The sequence below is a fragment of the Meleagris gallopavo genome, chromosome 4 (assembly GCF_000146605.3).
Source record: "Meleagris gallopavo isolate NT-WF06-2002-E0010 breed Aviagen turkey brand Nicholas breeding stock chromosome 4, Turkey_5.1, whole genome shotgun sequence".
NCBI lineage: Eukaryota > Metazoa > Chordata > Aves > Galliformes > Phasianidae > Meleagris > Meleagris gallopavo.
Window position 1 is genome coordinate 13,920,133 of NC_015014.2, and position 26,226 is coordinate 13,946,358.

At 38.3% G+C, this 26,226-nt stretch overlaps 1 protein-coding gene across 1 annotated transcript; it reads left to right on the plus strand.

Moving 5' to 3' along the window:
• The first annotated feature begins 380 nt into the window (after positions 1–380).
• Positions 381–25,101, plus strand: HSPA4L (heat shock protein family A (Hsp70) member 4 like). The gene is made up of 19 exons (XM_031553029.1): positions 381–443; positions 2,992–3,049; positions 4,430–4,569; positions 5,365–5,487; positions 6,772–6,871; positions 8,506–8,639; positions 9,571–9,815; positions 9,903–9,979; positions 11,204–11,355; positions 11,858–11,964; positions 12,352–12,485; positions 13,066–13,268; positions 15,452–15,553; positions 16,053–16,190; positions 17,060–17,185; positions 17,696–17,803; positions 18,925–19,044; positions 19,570–19,731; positions 20,147–25,101. The coding sequence occupies exons 1-19, from the start codon at positions 396–398 to the stop codon at positions 20,339–20,341; spliced, it is 2,472 nt and encodes an 823-aa protein (XP_031408889.1). The 5' UTR covers positions 381–395; the 3' UTR covers positions 20,342–25,101.
• The last annotated feature ends 1,125 nt before the right edge of the window (positions 25,102–26,226 follow it).

Below are 26,226 nucleotides of genomic sequence, written 5' to 3' on the forward strand. Positions count from 1 at the left end.
AGGAGGGCTGCGGGGCGCTGTGCGACAGGCGCCGTTCTCTCCATCTCTCGCCGTGACTTCTCCGTGTCCTTGGAGGACCGCGCCGTGCGGCGCGACATAGCGGGCGCCGCGGGTTTCTGTTTCCGTTGCGATGTCTCTGCGCTCGCGTGCGTGCGTCCCCACAGCTTCGCTCCGGAGCGGCCGCCGGGTCTCGAACGGCCGTGTGACCGAGACGGGCGGGCGGCGCGGAGCTGCATCTGCCCTCCCCGCGGCCGCAGCGTGCTGTGCGCGCCCCGCGTCGCGTGTGTGCGGGCAGCGGAGACGGGAGGATGCGCAGGGATCCCCATCGGTCCCTGTGGCGCTGAGAGACCGAGAGCCGGCTCTGAAACTTGTGCCGGGGAAACCCTGCTGCCCGTATGTCCCCTCGCTTTGCTTGGCGTGCGTTCTGTGCAATTAGACCTGCGGTAGGTTTCTGTGTATCGAACGCCTCGTTACTAATTTATGAGTCACTGTACTTCTGAGGCTCGTGCGAAGCGGCTGTGAAAGTGAGCTCGGGCACGGCTAGTGAGGTAGCACCGAGTGCACGGGTATGTAGAGGCAGTGGTTACACGCATCTGGATTTTTTCTCCTTTTCTCGAAATTGTCACATAGATGGGGAGGTACAGTATAGAAAAGAACTTTCTCTCTAATGCTGTTGTCTAAAAGCGAACTTAACAGTATGAAAATTCTTATATCACAGAAGCTTGTTGAAGTAACTGGGTCTTACTTCAAGAGGATTTGAGCAGATAAAACAAAACCATCCAAACTTCTCTGTGTCTCATTGAACAGTGCAGTAACTGAGCACTTTATCTCTCTGTTCCTGTGGGAGAACTCACATCACTTAGAGGCCTGAAGTTAACCAATAGCTGACATGGATGGGATGTGTCCCAAATACTTGGCACGTAATTCCAGATTTACCAAGCAACAGTGTTTGTTGTGTTGGTGTAATGCTCAGTAAAAATACCTGAACCAGCGCTGGACAAGCTAGGACACTCCTGTTCACAGCATGCCATTAAGCTTCCTAAAGAGAGGGCAATCCTGGATGTGCTTCATGGGGCTCATTATGCTTTCTGGGCAAGACTTAGGAGCACAACCAGCACCTGGCTTTGGAGCCTGTTCAGATACCTGTGCAGTGCTGGTGCGGACAGTGGGGTGTCAGTCAGAGTCTGCTTTGTATCTAAATAAAAGCAGTATACGTTTGTGGAAGATGGTGCTTTATCATACTTTAATGCAGCGCTCATTAAATCCTGAATCCTGTGTCCTGCTTGTTAAAACATTCTGGTCATCCTTTGCATCAAACCCATCTCCTATAATTTAAGGTGTAGAGTTGTTGGCGTTTATAAGATGTGCATCTTTTGGATAAGCACTGCAGAAAGAAAGGTTCTGTTGTGAAGCTATCTATGTCGGGAGTTGTGGAATGCTCTTTGGGGCTCCTGACCTTGGTGTCTGGTGTTTACTGGGACCTGGCTTTTTCCAACTGGAGAACTCCAGCAGGTCAGCTGCACACGTTTGCAGTGAGCCTTGGCTGCTGAATCCAGGGCAAATGGCTGTGTCTCACCACTGTGGCACTATGCAGAAAAAAAAGTTGATTGTTGATAGCTCATAATCTTTAATAACTATTTTTCAGACCACATGCAATTATTGTAGTCGCAAGCTGTAATTAAAACCATTCTTTAGAACATCTTCAAAACAGAGTGTGGAGAAGATTGCAGTCTCCTGGTGAGGAGAGCTGTTGCTGTTAGAGCAGTCCTTGTCCTGCTCAGATCCTTGCTTTAGAGGAAGGCAGGATGCTTCCTTAAGGGCTGTGCTCAGTGTGGTGGTATATAGAGTAGAAAAGTTGGTTGATGGTGCTATCCAAGTGTATGCAGTGCCTTCAGTGTGGTGAAGGTGGGGAGGAGGCAGGAAGTAGTTGGCTGCACTGACCTTTATGCATTCTTTAAACAGTGAAATTTAAACCTTATGGCTCCGTGTTGTTGTTGTTAGTTACTGATGAATGGCCTCAGGCAGATCCGTTCCCAGATGGGAATCAAGTCCTACTTCCAATCTATACAAGCAGAGCTCGTGATTGGGGGTGGGCAAAAAAAGCAAGAATCGTTGACAGTACTTGGAAATACACTGGGATGATATACTAAGTGCAGAACGTGTTAGGAGGAGGACGTAATACAGTATGTGTTGTTGGAGAAAGAAAATTTGGTAGCTACTCCAGTTTTACTTAGCTGCTGGTGGAGTTAGCAGGGCTCTGAGTGGAGTTCTGTTGCCTTGTTAGGTGTTTCTTGCAGGTTTTCTTCTTCTTGACAGTGGAGGGAAGGCTGCTGGGGATGTAGCCGGGTGGTGTCTGTGCTCCTGGGGCAGCCCTGGCAAAGGGGTTTGGATGCACAGGGCTGTGGGCTGCTGAGGACCTCCCAGACCCATGATGTCTGGCAGCTATGGGGCGTCTGCCTGCAGTTGGCCGTCATTGGGAGTGCTCGTGTGCTGTGGGGTTGGGCTGCTCAGCTTCCTCAGGCCTGGGTGTTATTTTTAATTACTGTTTCACAATGATTGTTGGAAATTAGTCCTGCAGTGTGAGTGTAGTACTGTCAGACTTCAGGGTTTTTGTTTCAAGATAACTTGCCTGGTGAAGTTCAGAGCTTCCTTTTTGGTGTTTCAGACTACTTTGGTTCCAAGCTGTCACCTGGAATTAACTATTAATTCCTTACCTTTATTGTAGAATCTGTAGAATGCTTGTACTTTTAAAGAATTCCCTAAATGCCTTGAGAACAATTGTGGTTGCCACAGTTTCTACACTAATTTGCAAAGAATGAAATACCAGAATTCCACAGCAGGTTCTGGTGCTTGATACAGTGATGCTGTCAATACCACAACCATATTCTTTCACTGTAGTTTTGGAGGCTTTGTTTTGTTTAGAATCACGTGGATATAGTTTATAACAGTTTCTTTTAAAACTCAATGTCTTTTTTTCTCTTTCTTACTTAGAGCATGTATATCTCTAGGATCCAAGACACGGGCCATTGGGAATGCAGCAAAGAGCCAGGTAAATGGATGGAGGGGGGCAAGGGGGATACAACAGCATATTACTTACCTGACTTGCTTCCTATTGAGCTGCAGAAAGAGAATTAGTGAATAAACTTGATATTGCAAAGTGAGTTGTCTGTTACAAGTGTGCATTTTGCAGTATTACTGCTTCCGTATTCTTTTATTCTAGCATTTTTTTTATTCTATTACAAACAGTTTTGTCATTAAGAGTAGAGAATGGGAAGAAACGGGACATCTTTCGCAGTTAGGGTATTTTTTTCCTGACCATTTGTGTCAGTAAGAGTACAGTTCCAAATTATTTCTCCGTGTGGGGAATGGGATGGATTCTGTGCTTACAGTTTTTGAGAAGTTGAAACAGCTGTTCAACAAAAGCTTGATACTAATGCTAATTCTTTGCAACTTCACTTGCGGCTTAGGAGAACAAAGAATTGCTTTGCAAGGAAAATACTTAGGAAACTTAAAATAGCCACTGTGAATGTGGAAAGCCAAAGCAGATGAGGTTTTACCCTTTTTCTTTACACTCAGACATCATGTTAGCAAGCTGAAAGGAGGAGGCCTCCTTTCCCATAGTGGAGTGCAGTTAACCGGAAATTGAACAGCAGCTTTGCTGAGCGGCTGTAGAGGTGATGGAGCCCCCGGTAGTACCATGAGCATTCAGTACACGGCAGATGCTGTGATACCTTTTGTTCTAAGAAACTTTACACTGTTGATCTGAGCTCAGCCCCTGAACTCACTGGTAGGAAGGTGTTCTGCTGGTAATGTTTCCAGCTATTCAGCTCGTTGTTTAGGGTAGTAAACTAGACTGGCTGATGCTGAAATAGGTTACCCTGGAGTAACGTCTTTTGGTAAATCAATTAAATATTGTGTGTGTTAGTGTGTGATTCTGACAAAATCTTTCCTTAAAATAATCCAGGTGAAACACTCATAAAATAATAGATGGAGGGAGGGCTTTATCTTCTTTGCAGATGGAATCTGAATTAAAGCACGATTTTAAGAGAAAAGGAATGCAGTGAGTACATTTGTTGAAGCTTCATATAAAGTGAATGTAGGTAATGGCTTTATCTGTTACTTCAGACTGCTGTTACTTTGATATGTAATCCATCAAATCTTGTACATGATGTCAGAAAGCTCCTTTAAAATAAATGGTGCAGCAGTTAATGGTTATTAAAGGGGAAAGTAAACTTGGGTTTTATAGTAGAGACCATAGATCTAAAAAGAATCCTGCTTTCTTTGCACTCTGTGTTTTCCAGTAAATGTGTGGAGCTTGAAAAAGTGTGTTCAGTACGTGCATTGAGCGCAGCATAACAGGAGTTATCATCTGAATGGGTTTCTGTAGTCTGCGTGTAAGAGATAACTGAAAATTAAATATCTTTCACAGATTGTTACAAATGTAAAAATACATTGCATGGCTTCAAAAAGCTGCATGGAAGAGCATTTGAAGATCCTTACATACAAGCTGAAAGGGTCAAACTTCCTTATGAACTTCAGAAGATGCCGAATGGCTCTGTAGGAGTAAAGGTAAGTTAGAACTTGGTGCGGAATTATCTCTTGCAGTAGAGACCAGCACTTCAAACCTTTGCCATGTGCATATTATATAATTGTGTCTCTTAGTGTACATAGTGTAAAGAGGTATTGCATTGTTTCCCTTGCAGATGTCCTATAAAACATTATTGTTACTAATACCAGAAGCATTAAGCTTGGATTTCATTCAACTTGAATAGAACTGTGCAATAAACCTGCTCTTTTCAAGAGATGAAGAGCACCTTTTTCTCTGCAGTAACATTTGCTGAAGTATGGTACTTTCTCTGAGATGCCTGTTGTGGTTTCTTTTCCGTAACTTTCTGTAGTCTCATTAATAGTTTATGCCCTACTAGGTTTACCTTTGCATAGGTAAAATTACAGTGTGTGATTATTTGTGATATCTCGTTTGTCTTATGGCTGTATGGAAACTCAGTTGCCGAAAACCAGGTAATTCTGTCTCAACATTTAATCTGAACAAGTTATTTTTAAATTACTTCCAAACTAAATAGTTGGAAACAGCTGTTCTCAACATTCAGACTTTTTGGCCTCAGTCTCTGAATGTAGGTCTTAGAGAAGAAATTATTATGTCTGAAAAGGTAATTGATTTTTTTTTTGGTAGGACTTTTTCTTTCGTTCTTTCTCTCTCTCTTTTTTTTTTTTTAATCTTGGGCAAAGCTCTTTGCGTACCTTTTTGTTGGGAAAAAATGCTTGTTGGTGAAAAATGCCATCCATTGTTGCTTACAGCATTTAACATGGGATGATTTGTTATAGAATTGCAATTTTGTCTTTCAGGTGAGATACCTGGATGAAGAGAGACTGTTTGCAGTGGAACAAATTACAGGAATGTTACTGGCCAAACTTAAAGAGACCTCAGAAAGTGCTCTGAAGAAACCAGTGGCAGACTGTGTTATTTCAGTAAGTTGTCATCCATTTACTGTCATTTTGCTCACGGATAACTTTTTGTAAGTTTGTACCATTATGCCATAATGTGACAGGGAAGAGTTACAAGTGGTGAGTAGGAATCACATTGACAAAGACTTGGGCCTTTATTACAGATTTTTCCAACTGATAACACTGCTGTTGTCATACATGAGAATATGGAAAACTTGTTGAGTGTGCTTTGGGAAAACATACTACATAGGCTGATTGGGGCTGGTTTGATGGAATGTAACTTGCTTTCTCTAAATGAGAAATATTCTTATGTAAAGGCATTTCTTTCCTAGTCTCAAAGAAGTTCCCCAACTGTATGGTCAGGTTTGTTGTTACGTAGTTGAGTGCTGTTTGGTTGTATTATATTTGAACGTTGCCTGGAACTTACTGCTCTGAAGATTATGTACTGGGGATTTAAGAAACCTGAATTACCTATGTCAGTTGAAAAGGTCCTGTTTCCTGTTTATTTGGCTCATCTGCTTGGTGTCTTTTTTGCTAGGCCGCTCACCATGGCGGTGAACAGGGGCAGTAGAACTTAGGCAGGAGGGTTTAGAGGGGATCGTTCCCAATATAGAAGTCCTAGATGTCTGCTTTTCACATTGTAGAAAAGTGGTAGCCAACAAAGTAAAAAATACGAATATAATTCTGTGTTAAGCTTTGCTGAAGTTGAAGAAATGGCAACTGACTGCAGCCAGTTTCATTTAGAAACATTTAGGTCTCTGATTCTGCTTTGGCTATTTTCGGTGGAGTTGGAGATTGCAGCAGACTGTAAGCTGGAACTGTCGGTTAGGTGATAACTAAAAATGGTACAGCTTGATATAGACCCAGTTGTAGCACAAAATTTAGTTGAGAGGTTCTGAACCTAAAAATACTGCAGTAACTTCTGGAGCTGTGTATTTATGCATACTTATTTCAGTAAATCTTTTGACTTTGCTGTATAAATGTTTTGAGCTCGTAATGATTTTGAGATCAGAGACTCATCAGAAGAATGAAAACTTCATGGAGGTTTTTTGGTGCTTAAATACAGTTTTTTGAAACACAGGTTTAAATTTCACTTGCATATTTTTGTCATGGTTTGAAATTTTATTTAAAATATGCCATAAAGTGGATTGCTTGGCTGTTCTATTCAGACTGCTTTATTAATCTGAGGTTCGTTTATAACAGTTTCTTGTGGTATTGAAATTTATAGTCTTGTTTAGTGGGTAAATCCGACTTCTTTGATTTAGAAGTACATAAGTCATGTCCTATGTAATTATTTCTTGGAAACAGGTACCAAGTTTTTTCACTGACACGGAGAGAAGGTCTGTAATGGCAGCTGCTCAGATTGCAGGATTAAATTGTCTGAAGCTAATGAATGAAACTACAGCAGGTAAAGTCCTGTATGCACAGAAATAGAGCAGCAGTGCATGTGAATGTTTTCTTAACAAACTTTTGAATCTGTAAGGGTTGTGACGCACTACTGTTACACAATTATGAGCTTGGGAGAAAGCTGTTGAGGCTTGTATTGGCCAATCCAGCTTGGGAACTGGAAGCACAGTAACTGATGAAGCTTAGGGGCCCTGAGGAGAGTTTGGGTTTGGTAATCACAATACAGTGCCATTTAAATAGCTCCCCTGCCTGTGAAGTGGGTATCTGTGCTTTCCTCTGTACCGTGGAGCTGCAGTAGGTAGGTCAGGAAAGCCTGAGCTACCTTCAGAATCAATCCAGCGGGGATATGCACCAGACTTAAATCCTCAACTGTTGTATTAAATAGTACTATAATGTTGTATTATCAGATGAACTGCATATTTTCTGTCTGAAAGATTACGATAAATCTGTTATTTATCTGAGACGTGTTACGGAGTCTTATTTTAAGAGTGATATTTTTTCACGGGTTTGCTCTACATCCAAATGACCTCATCCATATCCCTTTCTAACTTGTAGTTAGCTGCAAATAAAGTTCTTTCCAGTTCTTGATCAAACAGTAACACAGCAGATTTTTCTTTGCAGCTTATTGTCTGTGCTGGAATAAAAATAAATTTCACAGAAGTGTGAGGAGGAAGTTGGTTTTTGATTTTTTTGGGGGAGGGGTTTTTTAATTAAAATGTATTCGAGGGGATCTTAAAAGTGTATAATAAAAACCCCCTCATCTTTAACTTCTCATGTATGGTTTAAAAAGGTGCCTCTGTACAAACTGCATTGTTACGGAGTTTTATCTTAAGGCTCATTTGCTGATCGTATTTAGAAAGTTAAGTTACGGCTTTTAAAAATATTCAAATTGAGTCAAGTCTGTGGGAGAGTGACAGTTTAAGCTTGTTGCAAATCTGTCAGTTGTAGCATTAGCAGGATTGTTATTTCTATGAAGTAACTTATTTACTCCCCTTACATGGTTTTGATGAATTCTATGGCAGAGTATTAAAAAATACACATGGGAACTGAAGTTGGAGCAGTTTAAACCAGTCATGTAATTTGTATTCATATAAATTCTTCTATGAAATCTCAGCAAGCTTTCTGGGTGAATGCTGGTTTTGAGAACTTAGTTTTTCCTAAACTAGTTTGAAAACTTTTTGTTGAACATACTTGAGTTGTACAGAACTGAGCTAAAATACTGGAAGTAATTTCAGAGGAGAGTTACAGGTGTGACCTTCTTTATATATGAATAATAACTGCCAACAAAGCCTAAAAATTATAAATTAGGGTGGAGCATGCATTGCTAACTAACATTGTGCTTTGTAAGTACGCAGCGTACAGTTGCTGTCGGAAGAGGTGATACAGAGTGTTTGAATGGCAGTTATGAATTAACATGAGCTAATAGTAAAACTATAAATCAAATGACAACACAGAATTAGGCAACTCATAAGGCCTGAAAGTCATGTCTCTTTGCCCAAATATTCTGTGAGAGCAGAGTAGTGGAACTATTTAGTTTTAAGTATAATTAGTGCCTTTCTTTTGGTAGTGTTTCTAATGCATGCTTTCCATTTGTATGCAGTTCTGCCTTGACGTTCTTGTGTTGTTCTTCGGCAGTTGCACTAGCCTATGGGATATACAAGCAAGATCTACCGGCCTTGGAAGAGAAGCCAAGGAATGTGGTCTTTGTAGACATGGGCCATTCTGCGTATCAGGTTTCAATCTGTGCTTTTAACAAGGGAAAACTGAAGGTAATCTCTTAAGTCTTTGCAGTAAAATACCATATTTCCAAAGCACTTAAGTAAAAATACTGTTCCGTGGAAAGTTTTGTAACTAAAAAAAAAAAGTCTACAGCAAATAGTATTGAAATGCAGAATACCAAGATTGCCTGGCCTTTTTGCAGTTAGGCTAAGCAGTTTTCATTAACAAAATGCAGAAATGAAGTAGTCCAAAGATTGCTTTGGAAAGTGCTGGACCGTTAAGCAAATGTATGGCTTTTGAGCCTTGTTTTCCCAATGAAATAGTTGTGCATTCCTAGTAATCTCACCAAAAGAGTTGTGATGGAGTGATTGACTTACCTATCGGGTATTATTCAATTGCTTTAAACTGTTTCTTATGATGATTTTTTTTTCCTACCACGTATAATGATGTAAAGTCTAAATTCAATCAAATGTGAAACAAAACAGGATTCTCTTTACTGTTTTGAGATTTTCATCTTTGAGGTTTGGCCTACTGCTGGCTGAGTGTTTCTGTAAATTGGTCTTCAGTAATCTTCAACTAAGGTCATGTGGAGGATGATAGTGGTGTGAGGTTTTTGTTTTTGGAGAGCGGAAGAGTGAATGACAGGGCTAGCATAAGAAAACAGCTAACTTGCTTTTTCTTCAGCAAGCTACTAAACTGAGCAAAGGCTGTAGCATAGTGGAAAACGGCATGATAAATGTAGCTTTTATTTTTAAAATAATAACAGTTGCATTTTATTTGAGGAGGGCAGAAAATAAGTGAGCTGAGTCATTTGTTGTGTTTATTTTTTAAGTTGTTGTTGTGTCATGTAACTGACAGTAGCTGGTTCACATCCACAAAGGATGTGAACTTTTAAAACTATATGAAACCTATCCCTATATCTAAAGAAATGTCATTAGATAACTTGTATTTTGTTTTGTTTGTTTTTTCACTTCTATGCAGGTCTTAGCTGCTACCTTTGACCCTTTCTTAGGTGGCAGGAATTTTGATGAGGCTTTGGTAGACTACTTCTCTGAGGAATTTAGGACAAAATACAAACTGAATGTAAAAGAGAATCCCCGAGCACTGCTCAGATTGTATCAGGAATGTGAAAAACTAAAGAAGCTTATGAGTGCAAATGCTTCTGACCTTCCGCTGAATATAGAATGCTTCATGAATGACCTCGATGTCTCCAGTAAGATGAACAGGTACTGTACGTTATTTTCACTGAAGTGTTACCAGACGTGGTATCTCAGCTGTCTTGTAATATGAAACATTTTCCCTGTTCCTGGCAGAGCTCAGTTTGAGCAGTTGTGTGCTGCCCTTCTGTCCCGAGTGGAGCCTCCTCTAAGAGCAGCCATGGAACAAGCTAGTAAGTAGAAGTTGGGTGCTAACTTGGTTCTAGAAAGTAATCAGTAATGTGGTTATCCTAGATCTCTTTAATGATTATCTTTTTAATGTATTTTTTGTATTCATTAGAATTGCAAAGCTAAGTACTGAAAAGTTAAATGTAAGTTCCATTCATATGCTTGCCATGTATGCATGAATCCCATTCCTGCCTCATTTAGTGCACAAATGCATATGCAACCCTGACTTATTGACCTTCATTCACCCTGTATAATGGAAAAGGTTGGGCCATGAAAATATATGTGTATTTTTTTTAAGGAAAAAAGAAAAAGAGGGGAATGATGGGGATGGGGGAAACCAGCATATTCTGTACTTCGAACACTTAGCAACTGTCTGGCCAGCCTGTTCCATATGTGATACATAAGTCTTCACTGACCTGAGAACTTGGCAGTCTATTCTCAAAATATTTGAAGCATGTGCAAATAACAGTTTCTTTTTGTTTGTTTGTTTAGTGAGAGAAGTAGACTTTCCTAGGAAAAGGTTTTACCCTGTTTTTAGCATCTTCAAGAAAAAGGGAAATATTCTGCTTATTTTTTGAGTTGGCTCGATAACTAATGCTGGAATTAAGAACTTGAATAACTGCTGAGCAAAAACATAGAAGACTGACAGCTGTTTGAGATTTTGAGATCACTTCATGCTTATATCTTGAATCCAGAATTAAAGTTAAGCTGCAAGCACAGTTGAATATTTATTTTAAGTTTTCAGTCAAGGGTTTTGCTTTTCTCATTGGCAACTAAAATTAATCCAAACATACGATGCGGTATGTTTGGGCTTTCTTTTAATGTTGTTTGGGAGGAATGAGAGGTGTTGTGCAGTAGTACAGGGCTGCCAAGGGAAATGATTGCACATTTGGGTTTATGTCCACCAGAAAGGAGAGGGTGCACATATCCAAGGTGTTTCTGAAGAACAGCTGTCACCACGTGAACTGTATTTGATGCTTTGCTTCTGCATTTTCCAGAATTATGCAACCAGAAAAATTTTTAGCCTGCAGGAGGGATAAGGATTTTAAGGTGCTTCACTGCAAATCTGGTTTTAAAGATTTTGTTGCGAGTTTAATCAGTGCTTGTTATTAATATGTAGTTAAGAAGAGATCTCTGTCTAATTTTTGTTGTAAAGACAGCTTTTTGGTATCTTGATGATAAGTAAAGGCAATTAATTATAATTATAAATAATACGCTCTTTCTTCTAGGACTTCACCGTGAAGATATCTACAGTATAGAAATAGTTGGTGGGGCTACTAGAATTCCAGCAGTGAAGGAACAGATCTCTAACTTTTTCTGTAAAGAAATAAGCACCACACTAAATGCTGACGAAGCTGTTGCAAGAGGCTGTGCTTTGCAGGTATGGATATTAAAATTCAGCACTGCTTGCTTAATGTGACGTTCTACTGCAGTGTAACTAATGAAAACCAAATATGGGTGGAAGGAGATCAGCTCTTACTTGCTTATTTGAACAGCTGGTGACAGATCACATCAGAAAAGATTGTATTATGTTTGGTAACTTGTCACTGTCGCATTAAAGGGAATGACCTTGTTAGAGACCTGTTGAATTTGATTGTCTGAATTTATTGGTCCACTTCTGCGTAAGCCATTTGTAAGATTTGCTTGAGTCTTTACTGATGATGACCAGGGAAATGGTGTTCATTTAATTAATTAAAGTCAGCCAGTTAATTATCTACCACGTCAGTTCAATTAATTATCTGCCAGGAGTAAGAAGATTCTGTTTAAAAAATGCTGTGGTAAGCTGGAAGCGCCATATGACCTTATGCACTTAGATATTAATTGCTGTATTGCTATTTATTTTACTACATGGATATAATAAAATTCTGGTCTTTGTTTTCTAGTGTGCAATTCTTTCCCCAGCTTTTAAAGTGCGGGAATTTTCCATCACTGATGTTGTTCCATATTCCATAACATTGAGATGGAAATCGTCTTATGAAGAAGGAACAGGGTAAGTTGTACGATTTCTGCTGAGAAGTGTGATGGTGTGTTTGTATAAGGAAAAATGTTGAGTTGTGGAGAAGGCCTTTCAGAGTTGGAAGTTGTCATCTGATAAACAGTTCTTCTTTTGTTTTTTTTCCTTGATTTCCAATTATTGCTTAATTGAAAAGATACTTAATTTAAGAAACGTTTGCGTGAACTTGCCTAATTTTAGTGTTTAATGTTTAGTCCATCTTGAGACCCACTGGCCTTTGATGTGCAGCTCTTGTCAGAAACGTTCAAGTAAATAGGTTATTTTGTGGCTTACTTAGCATGGCTGCTGATCTGTAACATAAGCTGATAATCCGTTATGTTACACTCAATGGTTTAAATTTTACATAATATTTTACTGTTGTAGGGAATGTGAAGTCTTCTGTAAGAACCATTCTGCTCCATTCTCAAAAGTAATTACTTTTCACAAGAAAGAGCCTTTCGACCTGGAAGCTTTCTACACCCATCCACATGAAGTGCCTTATCCTGACTCCAGAATAGGTAAGAACTTGTAAATAAGAAAAGCAACTTTTGTTGACAAGGAAGAAGTTTTCCCTAATAATCTTTACTTCCATGTTTTCTATGTTATAATAAAGCCTCAGTTCTGTAGAACAGCTGAGAACAGTGTACTTGACTTTGATGCAGTGCTCACACTGTATCAGCATCAGATGATGGCACTTACTAGAAAATTTACTTTATTTTTTCACTGTTTCTGAATGCTTCAGAAATGTCACTAGAGAGAGATTTAGTGCTGTTTTGTCTGGTTCTTGCAACTTCTGTAAAATGAAGCAGGACCCACCAGCACAGATATTTTGAAGTAGAGAGATTTAACACTTAATAGTGTTATCTTGATTTTTCTGTGAATAGAAAGTGAAATTGTCCTGTGGATGTACAACATAACTGTAAGTGACAAGCTAGTTTTTAATTTGTCTAGCTTCAGTTTTTGTTACAGAACTGAAAACTAAGCAGGAAGTTTTAAAATTTTATTTAGATCACATTGTGATTTAAATTAGCCTTCAAGTTGTGGTTTTGGTGGTCTTATGTTGTTTTTGTTTTTAATTTTCTGATCTTTTTTCTTAAGGGCGTTTCACTATTCAGAATGTTGGTCCCCAGCACGATGGCGACAACTCCAAAGTGAAAGTTAAAGTGCGTGTCAATATTCATGGCCTTTTCAGTGTGGCCAATGCTTCTATCATAGAAAGGCAGAACATCGAGGGAGATCACAGTGACGCACCGATGGATACTGAGTCATCAATTAAGAACCAAGGCAGAGAAGACGAGCTGGTATGTAAACTTGTAAATATCTACAGTCCTTCTAATTCTGACAATAGAGATGATAATTGGAAATTGCTATGATTTCACCTTCAAAAGCTATATGCTCTTTTTCACCCTTACATGATTTCTTCAATTACATAACACGTTTTTTTGTTTATTTTTAAAGTACTGGTGACCTGGCATTATGAAAACAAGACTATGTAAACAAGTAGATTCCAAGGGGAAATTTTCTTCCCCTTTTTTTTAGCATCTCTACACTAGTCCTCATATTACTTTGTTGCTCTCAAATGGCAATACAGTTAATGTGTTCTGACAGATGAATTCTAAAGGTATGGGTTTTTTTTCCAAGTACTACATCTTCATTGATTAAAGAACAGATGGTATTTTTTTCGTAAGCCTTCTTTTGCTTAGGGTGCTGTATGTACAGGTAGTTCTTACCAATTGGCTTAAAAGCTTTGAGGGCAAGTTAATGGAAATACGTGAGTGATAGTGTTGCCGTCAATACTGGAGAAATTACTGTTTTAGGCATCATTATGTCACTGCTAGTCAATGCTGTACTGCTGTAGAAGTGCTTGCTCACAGCATTCTGCCTGTCAGTTCTCCCATCCTAGTGTAAGGATGATCATTTTCCTTGCTGGTGTCTTGCATACTAGAGGTAGATAGCTGAAAGTTGCAAGGTACACTGACACGGTAGGTCTTAGGACTGGGTGGCAGGGAGTGCTTTTGTGGCTGGGCAGTGGTATCTGGCAGTTCCTGGTGGATAAGTGCTTTGCATCTGACATTTGCTTAGAAGTGGAACGCCTGGAAGTGACATAGCTGGCATTTTATGTTATCAGCTTGCTGTATGTCCAGGTTATTAATCTTAGTAAGTACACTGTGTTCAGTACAAGGATAACCACTTCCGTCCTCAGGCTTTGTCAGTTCATATTACTTCCATTTATCCTAATACTTCTTCTGTTTTACAATGGTGCTTGTCAGCAATTACCTTTCATTATTGAGGATGATACCCTCGACACTGAGGATGAGGTTTGTAGTGTATATGTGTATTTCCCACACCCCATCACCCCCAGCTGTTTGTGTAGGCAAGATAGTTCCTTCTGGTCATTGCCTTTCCTGTGCGAACAGTAAGAACAATAAATAAGGATGTTGTTCTGTTCTGAAATGAGAATGCTTAACTTTGGTAAAAGTAGCCTATTTATGTCTTACTTTCATCACTAAAACTTGGCCAAAGTAACTAACGCAACTAACGTACAACACGTGCACCTGTGCTAGAGTTTGAAACCTTTCAAATATTTCTAGTATTTCATCAGACTAACAATAGTGTATTATATGCATATGTGGATGATAAATTTATGAGTTTAATTCTTTGTGAGAAGCCAAAGACTACTTCAGTTGCATCTTGACTACTCCTCACAGTCTCTTTATTATTTATTGATGCTTTGGATTTCCAAATATTTCCAAATAGTCATTCTGAAAATTTGAAACTTTCATTTATTAGGATGTTACTAAAAGTTTTTGCACTGACAATAAGGAATCGGACAACTTAAACTAAATCAAGTGATCAGCTCTTGTAATTAGAGTGATATCTTTTAAGACTCTCAAATCTAGAATAAGGCATAGTGAACTAATTACTGATAAATTCAAGTGAAACATGGAGTGACCAATAAATACAATTGGTCACAATTGCTATAAAATGCTATTAGAGAAATGAATTTCTGTGGTTCTGTGAGACAGGTGCAGGCAACAATTACAATTATTAAATTACTTCTGCTTTAGATTATAAAGTTAAGGGTTGGGGGTAATGTTATGTGTTCAACGTTCTGGCTGTTCCATTCAGGATCTGTAGTTACTGCCTGTGTTGGTGTTGTGCTTCTAGAATTTTATTTGCTTATATTTCATATGTATTTATTTTGAAATTAAAATGGAGTATTCCCTGGGCTTAGTATAATTCTCTGGATAGCACCATCATAATTATTTAAAGAGGGACAGGCCAATTAGAATCTATTTAATTTGAGATAGAAACGGGTAGAAGCAGTGTTATCAAAATGCCCGCTGAAGTAAAGCTTGATTAACTAAATCAAAAACTTGTGGAAACTGAATTGAGCACATAAGGACAGTGATGTATTTCGATTGACATCAATCTTAAATCATACCACAGACCTGTGCATTCCGTTATGCAATTCTTTGTGTAGGATAAAATGCAAGTTGATCAAGATGAAGGTGCTCAGAAAAATCAAGCTGAACAGCAAAGCCAAGCAGACGAAGAAACCGAAAATGCAGGAATTGAAACAAAGGTATGTATTGAGCATTGACAAGGAGATGCAATATTGCTTCCTTTAGAGTTTTTTGGTTTTTTTTTTTTCTGCCTAGTGTTCTCAGATTTATTCCATTTATCTCCTTAGTTGTGATTCATAGGGACTGTATTTGGAAGAGCAAAGAAATTCTACCTTAGCATTTTGCTTTTCAGCGTACTAAGCTAAGACATTTGAAGTAAGTTTCCTTGATTTAACATAGGTTTGAAGTGAAAATGAACATTAGGGAAGCTTGAGAATCTTGGAGAAGAATATGCAGTATCTTTAGTTTTTTGAACACCTTTTCATGTTGTTTGAAGAAATTTAATTCCACCAGTTTGGTTCAAAAGTAAAATAATGGTGATTCTGAATAGCAGATGTATAGCTGGTGCATCATTTGCTTACAGTTAATTTGTAGCTCTTACTAATTTTTGTCTTTTTTGTGCATAACTGTAGCAATATTGCAATTCTTAGAAGTTCCTTACAACTGCAAATCTTACAGGCTTCTTCTGGAGACAAGCAAGATCATCCATCCCTGCCAAGGGCTAAAACAAAAGTCAAGAGTATTGACCTACCTATCCAGACAAGCCTCTATAGGCAACTGGGACAAGATCTTATCAATTGTTATATAGAAAATGAGGTAAGAAGCATGAACAGGTGATTACTTACATTAACATCAATAATTACTTCGTGTGCACAGCCTTAGAATCTCTTGAGGCTTTCCCTTCAGTAAGGTCTTTGATTCTGCCTACTTTTAGTTGGTGTCTTTTTATTGGTATAATAAATCAATTTACTAGTAGTGCTTAATTACCCACATCTGAACGTAATCTAGTGGACTGCCCTTACCTTGAACAGTCAATGCCTTTCTTATGCAAGAAATTCCAATAAGGGCTGCACGGTCTCTTATAGGAATGTAATTGTTACTGACTAACCTGGATGGGTCAGGATTAGCATTTGCAGACTCTTTTTTGTGCTCTACCGAGGCTGTGTGCCTGGCTAGATCAGGTTTTTGCCCTTAATGTGCTTTATCAGCAGGAAAGGTATTGGAAAGCATTGCTTCTAGAACACTTGTTTTCCACAGAATACTGTCTTTGCAGCATTTTTACAGGTCTTATCTGCCATTGCAAAGATCACACCAGTTTAATGTCTTCTCTGAAATATGGTCAGTGCAAAGACTAAAATGGGAAATATATTTTGTAGAGCAGAATGACTTCCAAACCAGTCAGTACTTCTCTTCTGTTTTTGTGATGGTCAGACTACAATTTCTACCTGATCCGTTTACACTGAAGCACCTGACAAACAACTTCTGAACAGAGGGGTGGACAGTTCTCAACCCCATCCCCTCCCCATTTTAGTTCATCCTGAGGTGAGAATAAGTTACATGGAGGTGAAAATTAAATAAGTATTGGTCCTTCTTGTGGTACAGTTTGGGAAGAGTAATGCTCAAGCTCAAATGCTTATTTTGATACTTGAAATTCTTAGTTATAACTAAGCTTTAATCCACCCTAGGGGAAAATGATGATGCAAGACAAGCTTGAGAAAGAAAGGAATGATGCTAAGAATGCCGTTGAAGAATATGTGTATGACTTCAGAGACAAACTCTGTGGAGTCTTTGAGAAATTCATCACTGAAGAAGTAAGATTAATCTGTGTGTTTCAGCTGTTGGAAAATGATTTTTCTAACAAAAGCTTTGAGTGATACTTGTGGAGGCTGCAGGAGTCTATTGAACTTGTCTCAGAATGTGAAATGAATTAACTTCAGAAATGAAGTTAACTATGCATCAGTCTGGCATTTGAATTGCAAATATGAAAATGAGCAGAAAAATGAGTGCTTATAGCTGTTACATTATCTGCACTTTATTTATTGAAAAATATGGTTAATTTCCCACTTAAGTGTGGTGAACCTGATGTGTTGCTGAAGCCCAAGTAAAAGAGAAAGTGGTACACTTGGCTTTTGCAAAAGCAGAATTGAAAAAACACTTACGTAATAGTTTCTAACGGCTGTCTGTGGAAGTGTGTGACACACAACTTTCTGAAACAGTCATTCAGCAGCAGCGATTTTAAAGTCTACTCCATGAATTACCTGGTTATCCAGCAATGTATTTTGTTCTTTGCTAATTAATAGTGTCTCTGACTTGCTTCATAGGATACAAACAAGCTGACCTTGATGTTGGAAGATACAGAAAACTGGCTTTATGAAGATGGAGAGGACCAGCCAAAGCAAGTGTACATGGATAAGCTTCAGGAGCTAAGAGTAAGGCTTCAAGCTCTTATTTAGAAAGAGAGGAAGGGGAGTAGTGTATATGCACGTTGTGTGGCTAGTGTAAGTACGTATCTTCTAATGAGGGATGCGTGTGTGCCTGCCTACATGTGAACTTGATAAATCCAGGAACTCAGAAGTAAGGACATGCAGGTTGTACCTGGATAGTATTTAGTTGTGTGATTGAATGTAGTATATAGAACTAGGAATACTGTTACTGTCAGTTGTCCTTCTGATATGAAGATGGTCAGTTGAAGTGGACAGTGTCTAGTGATGAATAGTAAAATTAATCACTGTGAGAATTTTCTGTAGCTTTTGCTACGCACTGGAAGAGGCTTTTAAGTATTTGACTGTTCTCCCAAGTATTCAAAACTACATTTGAAAACAGATGGCTCTGGTATCCCTGTTTACAATGGTCTTCAATAGCTATGTAATAAAATAGAAGTTTTGGTCAAATGATAAAGGTTAATGAATGCTTTAACAGTAGCTTCCACTGTATTGTTTGATTGGTAATGACCAAAAAAACCACCTTAAGTACTTGTAAATTTTCATAATTTTGTGAGCAAGTGTAAATTGTGATGAATGGCTATTTGGTTATTCAAGGCTGTTTCCAGCTTTAGTTCTAACTGTTTCCTCTCAAGTGACGTTTTCATTGTAGGAGGGGTAATTGATGGAAACATTAATATGGGCAACTGCCTTCATGCCTGGATACCAGTATTCAAGAGAAGGTGAAAAACAGACAATACATAAAACTATAACTTTTTTGACTGTTTTAAAATTCAGATCATCCCTGCAAATGGTCTTGTTCATCTTCCAAGTGCATTGTAACAAATGCTCTTTTTGCTGAAAATAACTCTAAAATACTAAGCCAAGAAAGAGCAGAGCACTAATCGTTTATTTAGACTTGTAGGTTTTTTTTGTTAGTGGTGGCACTGCACTACAGCAAAGGGCAAAGATTAAGCTCTTGAATGGGTGTGAGAAGGAGGGAAAAGCCACGCTGCTTATGATACCGTTTTTATTCCTTGACCAAAGTAAAAGAAGCTTGTATTATATCAAGATCTTTATTTCTGGGAAAGTGAATTAGTTGCAGTATCTCACTTGGTTTATGTTTCCAGAAATTTGGACAGCCTATTCAGGAGAGATACATGGAACATGAGGAGAGACCAAAAGTTTTAAATGAACTGGGGAAGAAGATTCAGCTCCTTATGAAAGCAGTAGAAGCATACAAAAATAAGGTAGAAGTGTGGAATGATCTATGGGTGTTTGAATTTGACTATAGGATTTTTTTGTGTATATGTTCTAAAAGAAAAAAATCCTCTAGGATTTAACTTTTAAGCTGCTCAAAAAATGACTTGTGCTTACAGTCCTGAGAACTTCTCAAACTGTTCTTGAAGTTTCTTTGTGAATGTGAATTAAACAGTCATGTTCCTTGTGGTGACATCTACCACTTGAAATGCCTGCCGCAGTGTTATCCTTGTTTCTGTAACCCAAAAGGTTATACGTTGGGGTTAGTTATTCAGGTGAGTCTGCGTGTTCTCTTGCAACTTCATTAGTCATCTGTGCTTAAGCAGTGTGCATTTCAAAATTTCACATACCTTAAAATTTCCTGTGTTTTGTTCTACAGCTATTCTTCATATCAAAGACTTGTTTAAAAACACTGATTTCTAGTGGGTTGTAGTAATGTTACTCAGTTGTGTCCATTAAGCTCTTAATTGATTTAGAAGTGTGTAGTAATTGATTAAAAACATCTTTCTCCCTAGGATGAAAAATATGATCACCTAGATCCTGCTGAGATGGAAAAAGTTGAAAAATACATTAGTGAAGCTATGAACTGGTTGAACACCAAAATGAATGCACAGAACAAGCTAAGCCTAACTCAAGATCCCATTGTCAAAGTGGCAGAAATAATGTCAAAATCAAAGGTAAAAGAATAAAAATTGTCATACGTGTTGCAGTCCATTAAGCTTTTCTTGAATAAGATTTTGGCCTCTGTATTGAGCTAGAATACCATGCCTGCAGAGATGGTAAAGCTCTAAGGTATAGGGGTGGCAGCAGCAGTTTTATTAGCATTCAGTCCTAGCTCTTTACTTTACAGCAGTACCTTTGAATAACTAAAAACATCTGGAGCTATGACACTAGTTTTGCTAGAAAACTGATTACTATAGGATTTTAACAAATCAGAAACTTCCTTCTTTTAAGCTTCTAGATTTGATAGAAGTCTAGTCCTTGAAAATGTAGTGCTGATCATTACATACCTGAAAGAAGTTTGAGACATGCAATTTTAATGCAATTACTGTGCCATCAAATAACTTGTTCTTTCACTTTCTTTATAACTAGGAGTTGGATAGCTTCTGTAATCCCATTATATACAAGCCCAAACCGAAGATAGAACCTCCCAATGATGGGCAGTCAAAAGCTAATGGTGAACATAATGGACCAGTGAATGGACAGAGCAATACTGAAACAGGACCTGATCCAGCAAAGGACAATTCTCAGCAGACCAAACCATCTGGAGAAATGGAAGTGGACTAAATCCTGCATTTCTGTTACTTAAAATAGTGCACAGGGTCCATTCTTTTGGTACACACCTCATATGTTCAGTTATAGTTAGCCAACCTTCTGTCATTTGTTGCTGAGTAGTTCTGGAAGTGTTTCATATTAAGTACACTCTGATGTTCATTTCCACTGATGCTGCTTATGTGGAGCTTTAGCCAAATGTAGATTGTATAAGTCAGTTTAAGCTTTCCCAATATATTTTATATCAAAACATACAGAATTGATATATAAATGGCAACAATCTACCTTATTTAAAGCTTTTATTGTGGATAAACCTCAGCTCCTTTATTCAGGAAAGGATACTGTATTGCACTACTGATGCTCAAGTGTAGATCTAATTGCATCTTTATTTTGGAAAAATATTGGAATTGAAGTGGCAACACTTGTCACTTGAAGCACTGACCTTTTCTAGTTATTGTATTGTTATAATTTAAATATTAAAATAGAGGTTAGTTGGCATACTAGTCCATCTTGTTGATGTACCATGAAAATTGTATGGTCTCTTTCATATAAACTAATACAAGCATAAACATTTTTTTAGATTCCCATACCACTAACAATCTTAGTTAGAAAATATCAGCGTAATGGCTCTGCCATTTGCTGAAATTAAGTGAATGGTCTCATTGCACATTGCTGTACATATAGGATTATGCTTATAGGATGATGCTAATGATAATAGTATCAAGTGGTAGAATATACAAGGACTTACATAGCTTTCCCTTGAAAATGTCTTGCTGCACACGTTACCGTTTCCACTTGGTTCGTTTTGAATGAAATCTACACCTTGATTGCATATCGTGCTGGGGATGAGAAACAGCAGAAATTGTGCTGTGTGAGCTGGATATTGGCCTAACGTTGAGGTTGCTTAAGTGCTGTCTGTTGCAAACTTGAAACAAATACTAAGCGCTTATTTAAGCCATGGTACTTCGCATATAATCCTTTTGATCAAGGACTCTAAACAAAAGTATGCAAACTGGATATTACTACTCTAAAGATAAAAATCTCCTTGATGAATTTGCATAGCTTATCAGTTATCCTTGCTCATTTACTTGATCTAATGGAAGTGTCTATTACGTATTATACAGCTGAGTCACTAGTTTCTTTGGTCTATCTTGGACATCATCAAGATCCAGTGTACATTCATATATACTGAATGCTTCAAGCCAGTCATGGTGGTACTGTAGCACTTGTTAAAACAAGCCACTCTTCTTTTGCTTTAAAAACCTCTATTACCAGAATAGAAATGGACTACTTTATGGAAGGTAGTTTATTACCCAAGTTAGCATAACTGACTGAGATGAGTTGCAGTGTAACACTTCAGTGACTTGAACTCTATTGCAGAAATGGATGTAGCTGTTAAGGCATCTCATATGAGCTTGTTGCTGCTGTAGACAAGCAAAGGTCATGCTCTTGCTTGCAGTTCTGGCAGCCATGTTATTTTCAGCCATGCCCTGATATTTTACCACTGCTCTCGGGTCTCTGAGTGATACAAGTGACTGACCTCTAAACAGCTCCCCTAACAGCTGTGTGTAGTCTGGCACCTTTTGTTTACATATTTGAAGCCTCTCAACAAAATTTGAGTGGTGTTGAACTGTAGCTGCTCTGCAATCTCAGTCTTTATTTCCTCTGCTATAATTCACCCATCTTTGGCATCAGAGTGACTGCAGTTCAGTGTCAGCTGTCCCTAGTGTAAGCCATTACATAACTGGGCAAGCTTTGGTCATGTAGGTGTTAACATTACGAATATCTTAATGGCTTTAATACAGTAATGACTGGCGTTCTTAAGTACTGGCTTCCTGAAACCCATCTAAATGTTATTTTGTCAAGTAGACTTGCTGATACCTGGCAGGTGAAGAGCTTAGGCAGTGGGAATCTCCAGTGTGAGCTCTCCAATAACGAGATGGAAATGTCATATATAAGAAAAAGAATCTTTATTATGCTCTTAATGGTTAAATGTTCAATATGGTATTACAGGTGGTACTGGTGGTGGAAACCTTTAAGCATGAAGGACAGAGTAATTTTAAGCTGCTTAGTGTCTCAAGCTTAAAAGCAGGCATAGTAAAGAGAGTCTCAGTAAGGTTTTCGTACAAAAATAGTGATGTTTTTTGCTGTGCATCTGCTCTGTCTCTAGATCCCTGTGGACCTCTGCTTGCACTCAGCAATTAGCAACTGGTTGCTGGTCACAAAATAGACGTTACAAATCCCATTTGTAAGGGGAAATTTGTTCTTATTACAATGAAGGTAAAATTAGCATATTAACATATGACTTGTTAATGAGTAATCTGTTTTCTGGTACAAAGAGGAAAGCTTTACAAGAACACAGACATAGGATTCTCAACTACTTGAACCATGCACAACTTGAACAAGAGGTTTTGCACACTGGACTCTACTGAGTTACCTTGTGGCCACCCTGGTGGGCAGCTCCAGAATGAGTATCTTCCAGTATAACACAAATAACTGTGGTGACTGACAGTAGCACGCTACCTTGCATCTTTTTTCATACTTACTAATCTTTTGAGGGGAAAAAATATCTAATGTTTGAAGAGGTTCCCTCCATCTCATAAGAAAAAAAACAAAAACAGGAAGCAACACTATAATGCTTTTGTTTGAGTGGAAAAAAAAAATGAGTCTACGACTTCACATAAAAATTCAGTTACAAAAGAGCAGAACTATTTCCTTGTATTTTACTAGTAAGACCTTTTTTTCTTGAACAAGCACCAGTTCTATTCCTCCTTGAGCATTAATGCCCTTGCTTAACAAATAGCTTTAACTTGCTACTAGCTATTTTAAAACTGCTTCATGGCTTCATTTTCACACTTTTTATCAACATTTTTTACTTTGGGCTTTTACTGGCAATTCATGTACATGTGTAACACAGTTTTTTAACCGTCACTTAAGTTTATGTATTTTTTTTAATCTGACAAAGGAGTTTTAATGAGGTACACCTGTCTTGCTTGTTTAGTTACTGATTTGGCTATGGATGTCTGACATTGAACGAAGAATCTTCTCCTTTCTTTGCATTTGGTTGTGCCCTCCTACTGTTAAAAAGCTGCCTTTGGAATATACTTGCAAAACATCAGTAGGCAGTTGGATAAAAATCCTGCAAGCCCTTTGTGTGAAACACATAATGCATGTTAGAGCTGGGACTTCACAGGCGGGTAGAGGCATGTTCACACCTTGTCTGGAGGGGCTGCACTGAGGGGCAGCTGCTGTTGCTGACCTGTTCCTTCTGAAGTGGTGTACACTGACACCATGCAGATGCCTTCAGAGGGTACCTTTGATGACCTTGCTTTAAGGACATAGTACAAAGGTTTCATTTGTTCTACTTAAAAGTGAAAGCTCAATCTAAGCATCCAAACTGTCAGCTGCCTTTATATCTGCAGTATTTGAAATTATTTCATTTTTTGAAATATCTCAATATGTTGAATTCCCATTTCTGCTATAGCTTCTTCCTGTTTAATAAGTTTTCTCAAATATTCCATGGTTGGTTTTCTTTTTTTTTGCGGTGAGAAGTAAGTTTAAGCATAATCTTATGGTACAGGCTAAGAAATAGAGACTTTTTTCCTAGGTCTTTCTTGACATAGGTATTACTAAGTAGTTAACAGCTTAAAAAAAGAAGTCTTCATTATTCTTAGTACTCTGGTTGTCCGTTCATTCTGATTACCTGATGCCAGTTCTCAAAAACACAAAGCCATGTTACAGGTATGCTGCATTTGCTGGTTAGGAGTACCTCCCTTGTTACAGGAAGAGAAGCTCATTGCAGTTCCTGTAGAGAAGTTTCAGCGTGACCCTCATCCTCCAAAGCAGGGCTTTGATTGTTGTGTTACTACACTGTAATACTTCAATGGGCTGATACAGAAGCCCACCTGAACTGAACTCTAGATGACCAAACTTGAGGTATGAATCAATACAGTATCTAGAAATGCTTACATTACCTGCTGCCGTCTACAAGTTTTCTTGAAACTGGATGAAAGAATATCATTTCACTACTTCTCTCATTATCCTATATTTTCTAGCCTTTGAAGCACGAGAAAACACAGGTAGGAAAAACTGCACTGCTTTACAAAAGCCATTGACAGCCTTGTAAATTTTCATTTCAACTCCACTATAGTATTTGGAGTGGAAATAAAAATTGTTAACACACTAGAAATTGTGTGCTAGCTGACTCCTACATGCATTCTTAGTTACCACAGTTGAACTTGAGGATATTAACCACCGACTGTACATGTAAGTAACAAGTGAATACAACAGGACAGTTGGTGCTACAGCAGAAATTTGCTCGTGTGACTTACATGACCATTGTTAAACCCCATTTTTGTCTTCCTTATGAGAGGAAAACACATGAAACAGTGAAAATCGGGAATCACTGCAACATAATACACGAGGAGTAATTTAAATAAAATGCAATTCAGAGCTGTGCCCACCGGCCACCCTTAGGGAGTGCTAAAATGGTTTAGTTAGTTGAAAAGGAGTTAGTTACTGAATGTTGCATAATGGGAAAAGTTTGTTTACATATTCTGAACATATTTCCACAGGATGGGGGGGAGAGATGGGGATGTTAGAATTAAAGGCAGTGTTAAGTATGCAAAATGTTTACTATGTATGTAAATGGGATCCTGATTAGTGACAGATCATGTGCAAATTGACAATACTCAATTTATTTTTGAACGGCAATATAGATTGTCAAGGTTGTGTATAATGATAATAAATATATAAAACGCTACTTGAACTATAAATGACCACCGAGACCTAATTTTTCCATCAGTGTTCTTAAAAGCAACTTTGCCTGAGTTAATGGATGCATTTAATGCACGTTTGTCCAAAAGACCACAGGTAAGAAACAACAGGCATTTTTGCCTCACTCTGTCCAAATTTGCTCAGAAAGGCAGGGTTTCTCTCGTGCTTCTCAATCACAAGTGCTGGAGACTCATGTCTGCAGACAAACTTCCCGAAGTTGGAGCCCGAAGGTACTACTGCTCTGCCTCTGGGAAAATGTGGTCATTTCCACACCCGAAGTCACATGTGAGCATTTGGAAAAGTACAAATTGCCAAATGTCAATTAATTCCTCTTTCTCTGAATGACTTATTCCAACTTTTGAAAAAGTTCTTTGAACTGACTGGGAAAGTTAGTGGCTTCAGGTGTTGTTGGTTCTCTGAGAAGAAAAGATCCTGAAGCATAGCCACAAGGCAAGCAGTTTAGCACCTGCATCCTGCAGGACTTCTTGCTGCATGTCTCAGTGGAGCAGTTCCTTCATGTTCTGCCAGAATGCTATGACTGTAGGATACCTGCATACCCTGTATAATTCTATGAAGACACACCATTATTCAACATCTTTATCATCCTGAATATGTTTTAATTAAAAACTTATCCAACTCCCATTTCTTGTGGGTCTTACACGCTTGAAACAGAAGTCAAGAAGTAAACTAATAAAATATTTCAATGGTATTATTCATTTTACCAGCAAGATTAGGGACTTAATTAAGAGTAGACAAAGGTGCTTCTTTAAAAACAAATGAAACAAACATATATATTTATGAATGACAACATTCATGCAATATATGTATAAGATGAGTTTATGGAGTTACAATCTAAGAATTAAATCCATATGCTTAATGACAAGGGGAGAAAATGTTACTCTGTGTCATCTGGTTTTTGATAAATCAGTATTTACCAGAAATAGGTTTTCAATTTAAGAATCTAGAAATCTACCTTAGGACATTCAAGGGAGGACTAGGGTAGTTTTTTCTAATAATTTCCTTACAAGTCTAAATCACAGAAAAAAAATGGTATTTGCATTTGGTTTTGCTTGCAAAGAAATACAACAACAGTCTAATTTACTAAATTATCCTGATAGGTCAAG

What these genes read in the sequence shown, in the direction of transcription:
- HSPA4L (XM_031553029.1), top strand. Translation starts at nt 396, where the DNA reads ATGTCCCCTCGCTTTGCTTGGCGTGCGTTCTGTGCAATTAGACCTGCG. An exon ending in ATGGCTCTGTAGGAGTAAAG is followed by an intron (nt 4,570 to 5,364) that starts GTAAGTTAGAAC and finishes TTTGTCTTTCAG; the next exon opens with GTGAGATACCTGGATGAAGA. An exon ending in TTAACAAGGGAAAACTGAAG is followed by an intron (nt 8,640 to 9,570) that starts GTAATCTCTTAA and finishes ACTTCTATGCAG; the next exon opens with GTCTTAGCTGCTACCTTTGA.